This window comes from Bidens hawaiensis, unplaced genomic scaffold, assembly GCF_021521415.1.
Source record: "Bidens hawaiensis isolate Kalapana, Puna unplaced genomic scaffold, B.hawaiensis_p1.1 tig00013493_1, whole genome shotgun sequence".
Taxonomy (NCBI): Eukaryota; Viridiplantae; Streptophyta; class Magnoliopsida; order Asterales; family Asteraceae; genus Bidens; species Bidens hawaiensis.
The window spans coordinates 323,765-337,577 of record NW_027492143.1 but is presented as its reverse complement, the minus strand read 5'-3'; the positions used below and the strand labels follow the sequence as shown (position 1 = coordinate 337,577).

The 13,813-nt window shown below is 40.3% G+C and overlaps 2 protein-coding genes across 2 annotated transcripts in view; both read right to left on the bottom strand.

The window, feature by feature from the left end:
- Positions 1–13,813, bottom strand: part of LOC143544177 (TMV resistance protein N-like) — a 159,007-nt gene that overhangs the window by 76,810 nt on the left and 68,384 nt on the right. The window contains exon 5 of the mRNA XM_077036329.1: positions 13,036–13,677. Within this exon, the coding sequence (XP_076892444.1) occupies positions 13,036–13,677 (642 nt within the window). The remainder of the gene's footprint in view (positions 1–13,035; positions 13,678–13,813) is intronic.
- Positions 12,428–13,813, bottom strand: part of LOC143544179 (disease resistance protein L6-like) — a 304,085-nt gene continuing 302,699 nt past the window's right edge. Inside the window, exon 5 of the transcript XR_013137204.1 lies at positions 12,428–12,595. The gene's annotated coding sequence lies outside the window, so the exon portion shown is untranslated. The remainder of the gene's footprint in view (positions 12,596–13,813) is intronic.

Genomic DNA, 13,813 nt, shown 5'->3' with positions numbered 1-13,813 from the left:
ACGAAGCTTTCTTGGCAGGCTTACGGATAGCCAAAAAGCTTGGGGTTAAACATCTGGAAGCCCGAGTGGATTCCATGTTGATTGCGGGACAGATCAACGGCACATACTAGACAAAAGGCGATATCATGGCTTCATATGCGTCACAGGCGAAGGATCTGATGCTCCAATTCTCATCTTGCAAAGCCATTCATATAAAGAGAAGTGAGAACAGATCGGCGGATGCTCTCAGCAAATTGGCCTCAACAAACTTCGAACACTTTGCCAAAGATATCCGCATTGAAATCTTGGATCGCCCATCTGTTCCGAAACCTCAAGTCTTGGTAATCCAAACGGGAGTAGAATCCTGGATGACACCGATTACAGCATATCTGTCATCCGGAGCACTCCCGGAGGGAAAAACAGCAGCCCGGAAAATAAGACACAAAGCCTTGAACTACCAAATACTTGACAGTATTCTATACCGACGTTCCTTCCTCGGACCATTACTACGATGTGTAGATGCCGAGGACGCGAACTACCTAATCAGGGAGGTTCACGAAGGTATTTGTGGCCTTCACGCGGGCCCACGTATGGTCGTGGCAAAGTTAATGAATGCCGGATATTATTGGCTGGGGATGCACTTGGATGCCGTGAACGAAATCAGAAAGTGTGATTCTTGCCAACAGCATGCTCATAACACACTACGACCAAAGAATGAATTAGTCCCAGTCACGTCAGCTTGGCCATTCCAAAAGTGGGCTATTGATATAATGAGACATTTCCCTGAAGCCCCCGGACGTGTCAAATTTCTGATAGTAGCCATCGACTACTTTACAAAATGGGTGGAGGCCAAACCAGTTGCTTCTATAACGGCGGCAAGTGTTAAGAAATTCCTGTGGGAATTCGTCATATGCCGGTTCGGCCTCCCCCTCGAGCTCGTTAGTGACAACGGGACATAATTTTCGGACAGTGGGTTACAAGAATGGTTGAAAGAGTTACACATTTCTCAAACCTTCACCTCTGTAGCTCACCCGCAAGCGAATGGTCAGGTGGAAAGAACTAACCGGACCATCAAAGAAGGAATCAAAGCCAGACTAGGAACTAAAAGGACGGGCTGGGTCGACGAGTTACCCCATGTGTTATGGGCTTTCCGCACCCAGAAGAATTCTAGCAATTCCGAAACCCCCTTTAGTTTAACTTATGGCACCGAGGCCATGATTCCGGCCGAAATAGGAATCCCATCCGCCAGAGTCCTCATGATCGAGGATAACTCTTGGTTCATTCATCACTTTGAGAGCTTCCGCCTCAAGAGCCTGGCAGACTTCTCGTGATTCATTCATCACTTTGAGAGCTTCCTCCTTAGCAGCAGTCGCGGAGGCTGCCAACTCATCCCATTGTTCATTCATAGCTAACCAATCTCTGGTTATCTCTTGGTTAGTGGCAATAGTATTCACCAGATAGTAAGAATTGGAGTTGAGTAACTCTTGGTTAATACTACGACGACGACGCTCCCTCTGGGCAGGAGGAAGACTCTCCCGTAAATATTCAAAACAGACATCTACATCCCGGAATGTTGAATCTCGGCGTAGTGTCCAGCAGGGTTGATGAGGAGTAGGATCCTCCACTTGAGGATTAGGAGACGTCCGTGGAGCATGAGGAAACATACTCAGTCCTCCTTGATCCCTGAAGTGGTGGACATGGTAAGAAGGAGACATCTTGGTATGACCACTAGTGTCAACCTCCTTCTTCTTCAACGGAGAGTCATCCGCCACAATAACCGGATCCTCAACAGTTTTTGGAGGCGGTGGTGGCGGACGAACAGGAGAATCCTTCAAACCGGAAACATGCTCCGACAAGTTATCCAGGTTTACTGACAAATACCAAACAAATGAGTTAGAAAAGCATTCTAACCCTCATCATATAACAAGCAAAAAGTTTTGGCATACCTAGCGAAGGATCGTCAACATCGAGTTGATCCAAGCGAGCCTCCAAAGCGGCAGGAGTTGTCTTTTTGGATTTCTTCTTCTTCAAGACAACCTTGACTGGATTAACTTTACGTTTCCCAGCCACTTTGGAAGCACCCGCATCAACAACCGGACGATCACTCTCAGCAGTGATGTCCTTAGAAACAGGTTTTTTATCCTCCGCTACAGTGGTAGCATCATCCAGGTCAGCTAATTGACTGGATGCAGCCCTCTAGCGAAGGAGACCTGCAGGTGAATCCACAGCTTTGTTAGCATTAGATGAACAAGATTCTTCACAAAGTGATGACTCATCGCTAGATGAGAAGAGCACAATCACTCCGCTGGAAGCAATAGCAGTTATAGGTTTGGGTTTCGAAGGGCCCTCACCTTTCTGGATGCAATCTTCAACATACTTCTCACCTTGGGAATACATTGGTTCGGAGACCAATGGTTCCGGACGGAGAGCAGTGGGAAACATAAAGTAATTGCTCGTCCGATCCAAAAAAGGACCATCTCTTGGGTCAATCGGACGTCGCACCATCATCCCACCTTCCTTATCTAATAAAGTGCTAAAGGCGGAACCTTCACCTACAAAAAATGATTATAACAGTTAGATATCTAAAGAATATTAACAAAGCGTAAATATTCTCAAGCTTACTCTTATCAGTCCGCTCGTAGTAAGGCTCCAAAGCTAGAAATGGCCATAATCGGCTCATCCTCGCACACACCATCGCCCCTTCATGCAGCGGGCGTAGAGGAGTCGGTGTAGCCATCAACGTTTTATACCACGCCTGACCCTCATGAGCAGTGGCGGGGACCACAGGCATGGCGGCATCCGCCTTGCGTTTAGCCATCGTGAAGGGAATGACGTCCTCATGAATCCAGAAAAATTTGGGCTTCCAGCCGTGAAGACTGCGGAGCCACTCTGTTCCGATGGTCCTCTTCTCGATGGAGGCAAAGCTATACCATCCGTCGCGAAGGATCATCTTATAAAAAACGGCAAACATGCCAATAGATGGTTCAAGATCGCGGGATTGGCAACAAAACTCGAAATGCCGAATCCTCAACATCCAAAAGGATGGATCTGGGAGAGATGAATCCCATAAGTCGTCAGAACCGATTCGACAAACTTAGTCACCGGAATACGGAAGTTCCCGGTTGTAAAGTGGTCTACATATACAGCCATTTTATTCGGCGGGGGACTAGTGGCAACGGAACCACTAACAGGACGTTCCAGCTCCCACTCCGTCCTCAATCCATAAACGTTAACGACATCGTTATACTCTTCTTCATTAAGACTGACGGTGACATCGGTAATAGTAGGGGTACTTTTCTTATCCTTAGCCATTTCAATTTAAGAGATAATTAAGAAGTCTCAGAAAAGGGAAGAAATTTCAGAGAATGACTGAAAGTCTTGTATGCTTAAGAGAAATCTGAAAGTGATAAAGTTTAAATGGGGGTCGCAAAGGTCATATTTATACTCGTCGCAATTAATGCGACCCATAAATTGGCAGAGGAGAGAGAAATTGCGGACCACCAGATGACTGACACGTCAGGCGGGAAGTTCAAGATAAGAAAAACAACCTGTCAAAGGCGTCATACACGTTTCATCAGTTGTTTTTAACAAATATCTCCTTCCGCCACGTCAGCATAGCTATTTCAAAAAAGTTGAAGATTTTAGAAATATCTCCTAAAAGATATTTTCTTTGAACAACGGAATATCCACAAAAGATTTTTTCTCATTAATTATACAAAAATAATTACAAAATAAGAGAAAAAATTATAAGTTACAAAAACCTACGAAGCTATTCTAAGCGTTTGAGGCAAACAGATCTTCCGGAACTTTCACAGATGTATCCTCTGAAGATTCATCCTCAGACTCTTCACCAAGATAAGCTTTCAAATGTTGAAGACCATCATCCGCGGACGCAAACTCTGGAAGCATCTGCTGAAGCGGGAACACCATATCGTCATGCTCTTTAACCCGCGTCAATCGGGCCTGCTTGACATCAACCCCATGAAGCGGATGATCTTTGAACGAGCGGTTGCTCCGGGTATAACTTACTCCCTCTTGGAACCCCATAACGCGCCCAAGGGAGGAAGAAGCAGTCATCAGATTGGCAAAACTATCATTTAGCTCCTTACTTCCCTTGATATGGCGGACGACCTGTCAAGACGAAAGCACAAGACTCTCAATAACAAAATAAGAGTTAAGCAAGAAACAAGCAATAAAGGATGACTTACAGCATCGACGCCACGAGTAAGAAACCATTGCCGGTCACGCTCCGCCCGTTCTACTCGCGCCAGGAACTCCTTGGCTTCCGCAGTAGCTTCCTCATGAGCTAGAAGAAGAGAGTCATAAGCAGTTTGAACTTCAATAGCACTCTTGTCTTTAAGTTCGACTCGCTCCTTCTGCAGCTTAAGCTCCTCCTCCAGATCATGGATCCGGGCACCTTGAAGAGCCACTTGATTTTCCAGTACAGAATTGGCCTCCTGAGCACGGGCTAAGTCATCTTTATCTTTTTGAGCTTTGACCCGATCAGCTTCACGGATGGCATTTTGCTTCTCACAAGCTTCTTTCCACCGACGCGATGCAATAGCATTCCGCTCTTGTTCACTTTTGAGGGTGTTTTCTGCATCAGCCAGTTTCCACTTAGCAGTTTGGGCAGCAATACGATGCTCCTCAGTCTCTTTTTTGGCAGCCTCTGTGGCCCGCCGAGGCTCTGCCACCTTCCCGCCAAGAGTTCGCCACTCACTTAAGACCTCTTGGCTACTAGCCAAAGCATTAGCTAAATGATAAGCTACGTTTGTGTGAAGGTCATGGGGAGAGAGATCTCGTTGAAATGCCATTTCAGCGGGTGGCGTGCAATGTTCAACGAAATCCATGCAAGTCCCAGGATGAGAAAACCGGGAACCATTTGTGATACCCCACGGAGGGACAAACAACTCATGTTTGTCACCCAGGCCCGTGTCCCCATAGTAACGGGAACCCGAAGGCTTAAAACGAGCCAGAGTTGAGAAAGATTGTTGGGGAGGAGGTTGAGGATGAGACTCCTCAGTCCTGTAACCTTCCTCAGCAACATTGTCCTGCTGACCACCAGTGCACCAGTACCACCCCCAGCTTCAAAAAGATAGGCAAAACGGTCATCAGTCTCAGAATGAACATTAGCCTCATCTACAGTAACAGTATCAATCGGAGGGGTTGGTACTCTTTTTTCTGCCAAAGGAGAAAATGGTTGCTCCTCTATGCCAATATTGCTAGGAGGAGTTGGAGGTTTATCCTCCACATGCTTCCTCGGAGAAGGAGTTGATTGCTGTTCTGTTTGAGGAGTCGGCGTTGGTAACTTTTCAGAGATGTCCTCACTAAAGATCAGCGGATCTACATATCAAAGTTATACTTAGCCATACATTAGTAAACGAATACAGTATTTAAAAGGTTATCATATACCTTCAATATTATCAAGGCGGTCAGAAAGACTGAACTGAGGTTTCTTGGGGCGATGGACTTTCCGTTTTTTCTTTGATGGTCCTGCCTCAGAGTCCGCAGTCGCCATACCCGCTTGGCTCCAAAAAGCTCTCTTTCTTTCCAACTCTGCCAATAAAGATGAGACGGAGGAATGTTTAAAAACATCCTCATCAGAATCCTCTTCCTCGTCTAAAGCGGAAAACTGAGAGTCATCTTTATCATCATCACTTGACAATAAGATGCCAATCATCCCACCGGCAGTAACAACAATAAGGGGAGGAGGGTTCAGAACATACGTACCTGTCTCGAAGGTGGCATCGGAAGTGATGGGGTCAATTCTACCCTTCTTTGGAAACAAAAATTGGGACTTAGTTTTTTCAAGAACAATTTGGTCCCCTGCTTCACGGATGCTCTTGCGGACGCATCCCCTGTCCTCAAAAAGAGCATTGATCATAGAGCTCCGACCTGAAAAAGGATAGAAACTCAATTATGAGGACACTCACAAAAAGAAAGGAGACAATGTAAAAGTAACTCACGTTCATTCAAATCCACAAAAATGGGCTCCATGAATTCGGTTGGCCACAAGCGACTCATGCCTGCCCATACTAAAGCTTCCTCCGGTAAAGCCCGCATGGGTGTTAGTTCCATCGTGAGCACACGGTACCATTCTTGACCTTCATGTTTAGCAGTAACAACGTCAGGAAGGGCGGAATTTTCCGGACGGCGTACCATGTTTAGTGGCACCACGTCCTCAGAAATCCAAAAGAACTTATTCCGCCAGTCTTTAGACAACTTCTCAACTTCATAACCGATGCTCCGGTCAGAAAACCCCTGACATGTATACCAGCCATTACGCATGGCAAGACGGTAAAAAACCGGAAATCGATCAACATGAGGTACCAAGTCACGTGCTATGCATACGAATTCATAATGACGAATCCGCATCATCGCACGAGGGTGTAGTTGAGATAAATGAATTCCATAAGCAGTCAGAATCCTCTCAAGAAATTTCGTTATAGGAAGACGAAAGTTCCCATGAACGAAATAATCGGAATACAAAGCCATTTTCCCAGGCGGTGGGAAACTGGCTATAGAACCGGCAGCAGGAAACTCAGGTTCCCACTCGGGAGGAATACCATACGTTTCCAGTAACTTTTCATACTCCGAGTAATCCCATGAAACCTCGATCTCGTCAACTTCAGTCTGGACATTCGACATCTTAGAAGAAGACATATAACAAAGAATCTGATGATTTGTCAGAAAGAAAAACGCAAAGGTAATCAGAAGAAGAGAGCGATAAAACTTCTAACAGAAGAAGCCTCTCACTATTTATACCCATCGCAATTAATGTGATGGGATACGAACAGTAGAGAGAGAGAAACATCACCCAATCAGTGACCGCCACGTCACGCGGAAATTCAAAAAAGAGAAAAAGTTGCACAGTCGGGTACAGTGACAGCCGTAAAAAACGTCATATCACCTATTCACGCGCCTGCGAGTGGTCAACTTGTTCTTTTTCGTGACTATCCACACCAACAGAAGATATTTTCTACCTAACTTCGGACAACAAAAAACCCCCAAAATACATTAAGTCCAGAATTTCACCCGCCTAAAGATTTCACACGAAAGAAACACTGGACTGGGGGGACTTGTAGAGGTAGGGTACTAAAAAGACCCAAATACCCTTAAGTACCACCCGCGGGTCATAAAGGGTCCTCATGTAGGACACCCGCGGGACACACAGGTCACCCGTATACCATAGATGAGGAGGAACATCCTCAAAACATGCGTGGAAGCATCTTGGCATCCTCATAAGTCATCCGCAGGACAGAGCATCTGTCCACCTAAAACGTCCAGAAGACAATGCCAGCGGACAACTGTCATCACTCAAATATCCTCTAGAAGAATATTCATGATTCTTACTTGGGGAATACGTGATTGAACAGCCAATAGATAAAGGACACCTGGCCAAGTTTGTTATAACCGTGCACATGGCCAGGGTGCAATCCATCCTATCATTGGGTGACGCGTGTCCAGGTTGTTATACCCATGCACATGGGACGTATAGCTCAACCTATCACAAGAGGACACGTGTCCAGGCAGTTATCAAAAGATCTTCTAGAAGAAGACAGCTGCCCCAATCATCTTCCATCATTCTTCGGCTATAAATACCTTGTCAAACGGTATGAGGTACATCGGATATCATATATATTCACTCACTTATATTATGGCTACACTTAGTCGATTTGCTTCAGTACTTTCTTCATTACGAACGTTACTGATTTTCACGCCGGAGGGTGGTTACAGGAAGACCCCCCCTCTTGTCCTTCCTGTAACGAGACTCACGGTGTCTGTTTTGCAGGTTCCGGTCACTGGACTTTGGGAAGTCTTACTCATATCATGTGGTAGTTATCGTATTGTACCCTGTGGACTCATTGGATCCAGGACCCATACCCGGAGAACAGATCCGTGTTTCTTCAGAACCAGACAAACGATTAAAAACATATATAATTTCCAAAAGCAATTGTAGGTCACATGAATAACAAATAACCATTTAAAAACGTTATAGCTTTTCAAACGCATGATGAGAACGCGTTTTGTTTTCAACAATACCTTTGCTAGTGTATTATTAATTAAAATATAACCTTCAATTCGTCCATTTTAAATAAACTGGTAAATATTTGTCGCAACTCAACCATTTCTAATTACTTACTACGTACTGATAAATGAATTGATGGGTCAAACATATTTTATAAATCAACGATTTTAAAACTCTAAAACTCTAATGTAAATGGAACATGTGTGTTGGAATTTACAATCGTTGTTTGGTCCCAATTTATTTCATGTTCGTTTAGGTTTTAGTTAATTAGATGTGTTTTGTAACGTTTATTTTTAATGTGGTTTTGTTTAGTTGATTGTATCTAGCCTTTGACCAAAGATATTTTATTTGCCCAAGAGGCCCATATGATGTATAACCAATGTTTGGAGTATAAATATCATACTATACATAAATATCATACTATACTCCATACACTAGCTAAGTTTTTAAAAAATAATATTCTATCTTTTACTTTTTCTTTCTCTCAATATTGTGTGTGTTGTTAGTGCATTTCTTATTTGAGATCCGGATATTTTTGGTGATTTCCGCTCACCAAGTTTACAGATTGAGCCTGGATTAGTTGTTAAATTCATAACGAGGCCAACAATTGTTTTACTCCAACTCCTACATACACATGGATAATTAGTGTAGAAGTTGTATCGAGCAATACTAGAAAATGTGTCATTTGACTCATTTCCATATGGTGATTTTCGTTGAAAAACATATTAACGATTTTACTAAAAGATAAACATATCGGAAAATTTATTTCCAACCTTTTTCTAAATTGAGAATGTTGTTGCAATGTTTCTACAACCTTCTAACAAAACCTACATTTTTGTTTGTTTACTTTTCTAATTTGCTACAATTTTTTAAAAAAATTAAGTATAATACTATACATAGTACAAATAATTATACTTGTTAAAGAGTTGGCAACAATTTTCTAATGAAAAACAATGTTGTTATTGCCAGGTTGAGGTGTGCGCTGAGTTGTGGTGATCTGTTACGCACGTTACTCTGACATATTAAGTTTTGTTGGTGGGTTGTGTTCCCCACTAACTAAAAGAAATTACCCGATAAAAATATTATAAAAATAAAAATAAAATGATAAAAGTTTATATAATAAAAAATAAAAAGATAATGACAAAATTATAGTATTAATTAGATATTTTGAGATGAAGTAGATATTTTTATTGTTATTTTTATTTAGAGGAGAACATATATTAATTTATTTAAGTAAAATATAGAAAATGATTACTATTATGAAATAACAATAAAATAAAAGATACACGACATAGATCCATAAACTAAATTAATTAGCTAAACATTTCGACTTGTATGTTATGGTAATGAATATACGAAATCACACCATTTGATTATATGTTTACTTGTCATACATGCCGATGAGATAGGATTGAAAAAATAAAAACGGATAACAAACATACACACAGTTTGAGATAGGATTGAAAAAATAAAAACGAATAACACACACACCGAAAAAAAAAAAAAAAACTCTTATGTTTTCTTTGGTCACCACCATTAAGTTCATACCCAAAACCGGGTATTTTAAAAACCCGATTTATGCTCCTCTACCTCTCCCCAGCCCCGAAGTTACAACGGCTCTGCTCCGTTGCTCGAAGATGGACTCTCAAAACCGCTTCCTTGTCAAAAGAAATTGTAAAAGGTTAAAGTCATATTATTAAAGTCATATTATTAAAGTCATATTACATGGTTAAATGTTTGTTAATATTGTTAGTTTAAAGGTTTAGGGCCAGTAATGTCAATTCTTTATAGTTGATAAGTTCTCTAAACAACAGGGGGTGGTTCTGCCAATTTGAAGTAAAGTTCCGTTAGAAGCTGTTAACGAACAAATTGGGGATAAGCTATTAACTGAGTTCGTTCATAATTGATCCTTTGATTATCAATTATTTGGTGTATTTGTTTACAGAAATATTGAATTTGCAACTATTTCCGAGATAATCATCAGTCGTCTTACTACCCAATAATAACCCAAATATCCTCGGTGGTCAACTGTTGCTCGGAAAGGGTGTCTGTTGTTCTTTAAGCAGCATTGTGCAAGACGCGCTAACAGAAAATCAAAATACCGCTAAGTTATAGGAGAAGTTTATAATCCTCAAAACACATTCATGTTTTTAATACAAAAGCGTTAGCAATCATGAACGATGATCAAACTCAGTGGAATACGACTTACATGTAACATCACGCGGATTCTGAATTACAAGAGGTTTTGAGTTGTGAATATGGAAAATGGTAGTCATGGCAGTGGGCTCGGGTTGACCGATTTCAAGAACACCAGTCAGTAGTCAAAGTAAGGGCTTGATAATCTCTTTTACCCTTGATGGTATTGGGTTATGGAAGTTCACTAAGGTTAAGTGTATCATGATATTTTAACCGTTCTTGTGTCAAGTATGGTTCAAGAACCGGATGTTTGATTTGTGCTAAGGACTAGGTTCACGGTAATTCGATGCAACAAATGCCATAGTTCCAGGATGGAGTTTCGGATTAGTGGATATTTAAATTTGATTTGTCTCTATTTTGTAAGTTAAATACTATTGTGTTGGTAATATTACTAGTTATTGTAGACTGAATGCCTTGAAACAGTATTGAAAATTTCCAAAGTGTTAAAACTTCACACGACTTTCAGATCGTTCTCTTGTTTGGAATTGACTCGTATATTTTATGGTTTTCTTAAGTGTAATTTGTATATAATCAGATTTAAAAAATAGATTTTAACCGAGTATAAGTTTTCTAACTATCAAGACAATACTAGCTGCGGTGAGTCTATTACGGGCTAAAACATGTTGTTTCCGGGAAATTACAGATCAATGCATGTCATTTCAAAATCAATCAGTTTAATTAGAGTAAAAGTATTTTCGTACCAGCATAGGTCTAGGTTAAGACGGGCTGTCTTAAAAAAAGGTAAAAAAAATGAACTGAAAATAATGTTAATAGAATAATATCAACTGACAAATATCCTAACAAATCTAATCTAATCTAATCTAAATATCTAAATATACTAATAAAATTATTTCCCTCGTATTGTTCTAGTTTCTTTTCTAATAATTCTAGTTGTCCATGGATCATGGGTCAAAACAATTTTGACAAATGAGTTACAATTTTCGTTTTAATTCTCAAATCTTAAATCTCATTCGTCACAGCTATCCATTGGTCATGTGTCAAAATAATTTTGACAAATGCCTAGGCTTATACTTTTAAAAAAAATCACCAGATTCATATAAAAGTCTCTGTTTGCAATATAATATCAATGTCCATTATAACAAAAAAAAATAATAATGATAACTTATAACAACTTTAAAAAAGGTTTCTATAACCTAAACTTGTGATTCATCATCAAACAAAGGCTCTGGCAAATCAAAGAATTCATCATCTGACTCGTCATCTATTTTACCTTCTAATCCATTTTCATTCTTATGCAGCAAACTATCTTTTATCAATTCTTGTTCCGAGGAAAAGTCATATTCTAAAACCTGAACCATGTTCTCAAATTCTCTCACACATTTCATCACTGCTTGAGGATCAAAACGACCACAGACAGTTAGTCTTTTTATTTCCTCGTGAGTGGAAACAGATTCAACACCCACAAGACTAGATACCGCATTATCGATCTTTGCTGCTTCACTTTCACTACTAAAGTTCACTACCAGCGTTATTGTAAGTTTCTGACAAAAATAGGATCAAACGACAAAGGATAATAAGAACCACTAGAAAGCTCTCTTCCACTAAAAGTGAAAATAAAATAGGATTTAACATTAAGAGCATTGTTCGTGTCACTAAAAGTAAAGGTGTACATATACGTACATGATTATTAGGTTTCCGTACATCATTCAGTTGCGCATTGTTACTTGCGAAGGGACTGTTTATTCTCCATCTTGAATCTGCGACAATGTGTGAGATCATTATCTTCAGCTTAATAATAACTATAAAACATCCACAATCAAATCAACTACCTAGGAACTTACCAGTAATCTGAATATCGTCAACAAAAAAAATAGCAGGGATCATCGACATGTAGAAATCACGGCGACATAAATAAAAACCTCCTTTGACCTCGAATAAAGACAGATCTCCTTCAATCACTTCTTCGCTTTTCATCATTTCACTCTTTTCTTCTTCTTTCTCTGCTTCACCAGCATCCATATACTCAACGCTCGCACCATACCCACTTGCTACTATCGTTCCTTCCCCCACAATCATATCCACATCAACTTCATCACCAGCATCTAATGTGTTGCCAATTGGCCAATAACTTAACCATATAACATCTTCACCCACTCTGGGTTTGCAATACACCACAGGGTTGTATACCCAGGTAACACCCTTGCTTTTGTTACTGATGCTGGCGAACACAAGCGGTGGCTCGGTGTTTCTATTCTCATATAATGATCTGTATATGACTGTTACATATAATCCTTGGATCCTATGCTTCTTTGGATGCAAAGGCACATGAAAGAATAAGGTATCAAATGATGACGTATAGTCATGTGTCGCCATGCTTTGATCCGTTACGCCTTGCAGAAAGGTGCTCCTTATACCGTATTCATACAACATCTATATAATTACACACACAAAATATTGGATGCTTAATCTCCTGATCTTGTCACGTTTAAAATCAGTGTGCGGCATATGTTATGTTTATTTGTTTAATGGGCCAAGACTATTTATTTTATGTATTACAGTAATAATTTGCTAAGATTGTTTAAAAGCATATGTTTTGTGTCAAATGTTAGTAACTGGGCATAGTGTTATTAAAAAAAAGCTCGGTTACTATGTTATTATTAGTGTTGTTAGGTTTAAACGACACGTCTGTTCATGAGACGGTTACCAAGAACAGTTGCAGGGTTTCATCTTGTATTTATAGTCGTGTCGATGTAATCATTCAGAACATACCGCCTATGATTATTATTATTAGCATTGCATCAGTTTGTGATCAATTCTTATTTCCATTCTTACTCAATTCAATTACAATATATTTGAGAGAGAGAGAGAACCTGTGTATTAAAAGTTCTGTCTTTAGTAATAACATCACCAACCAGGTCCACCTTATGATATTGATACGCTTTAATCCATTGCATAAATTTTAGATCTGATTCATCAACTTCGGTGATGGACGCTAACTTAAAGAGTCCTTGAATCTCACACAATTTGAAACAACCTTCATAACTAAACACCTGCAGTGTAAACCGATCTGATTGGAATGTTATATTCTCCAGTGATGAACACCAATCTACAGACAACCTCTCAAGCATACTTGGGAGACATGGGAGAGACTTGAGGTTTGGGCAAGAATTCAAGACAAGTAAGCTAAGCATTTTAAGGTCAATGTGACTGGGCAACATCTCAAATGAACTACCAGCTAAACCCATTACAGATAATGATTGGGGTAAGGAAAACAAAGGCTGTTCTGGAATCTCTCCAGAAATAAATATCGGATTCGACTTCCATAGTTTAGTGCACCCGGTCATGTCCAAGTAAGAAAGGTTCTTGAGGTCTCCTATGGTTTTACAAACATGAGTCAAACTTGTACAAAACTGGAGGTCCAACTGCTCAAGTTTAGGGAGTCGAATGAGATTGCAGACGCTGACAAGTCTCAGAGAGTAAGAAAGATCTAGAATCTTGAGTGAACTAAGAACCTGTTCCAAGAATAACAAGTTGAATTTATCATAATGCATTCAAATGAAGATTTTTTTTAACCTGTGAAGCTAAAAGGTAAAGTGATTAACAGAAGGCTGAGTTCCTTATACCGTGGGTGGGTCAAACTTTTTCAAA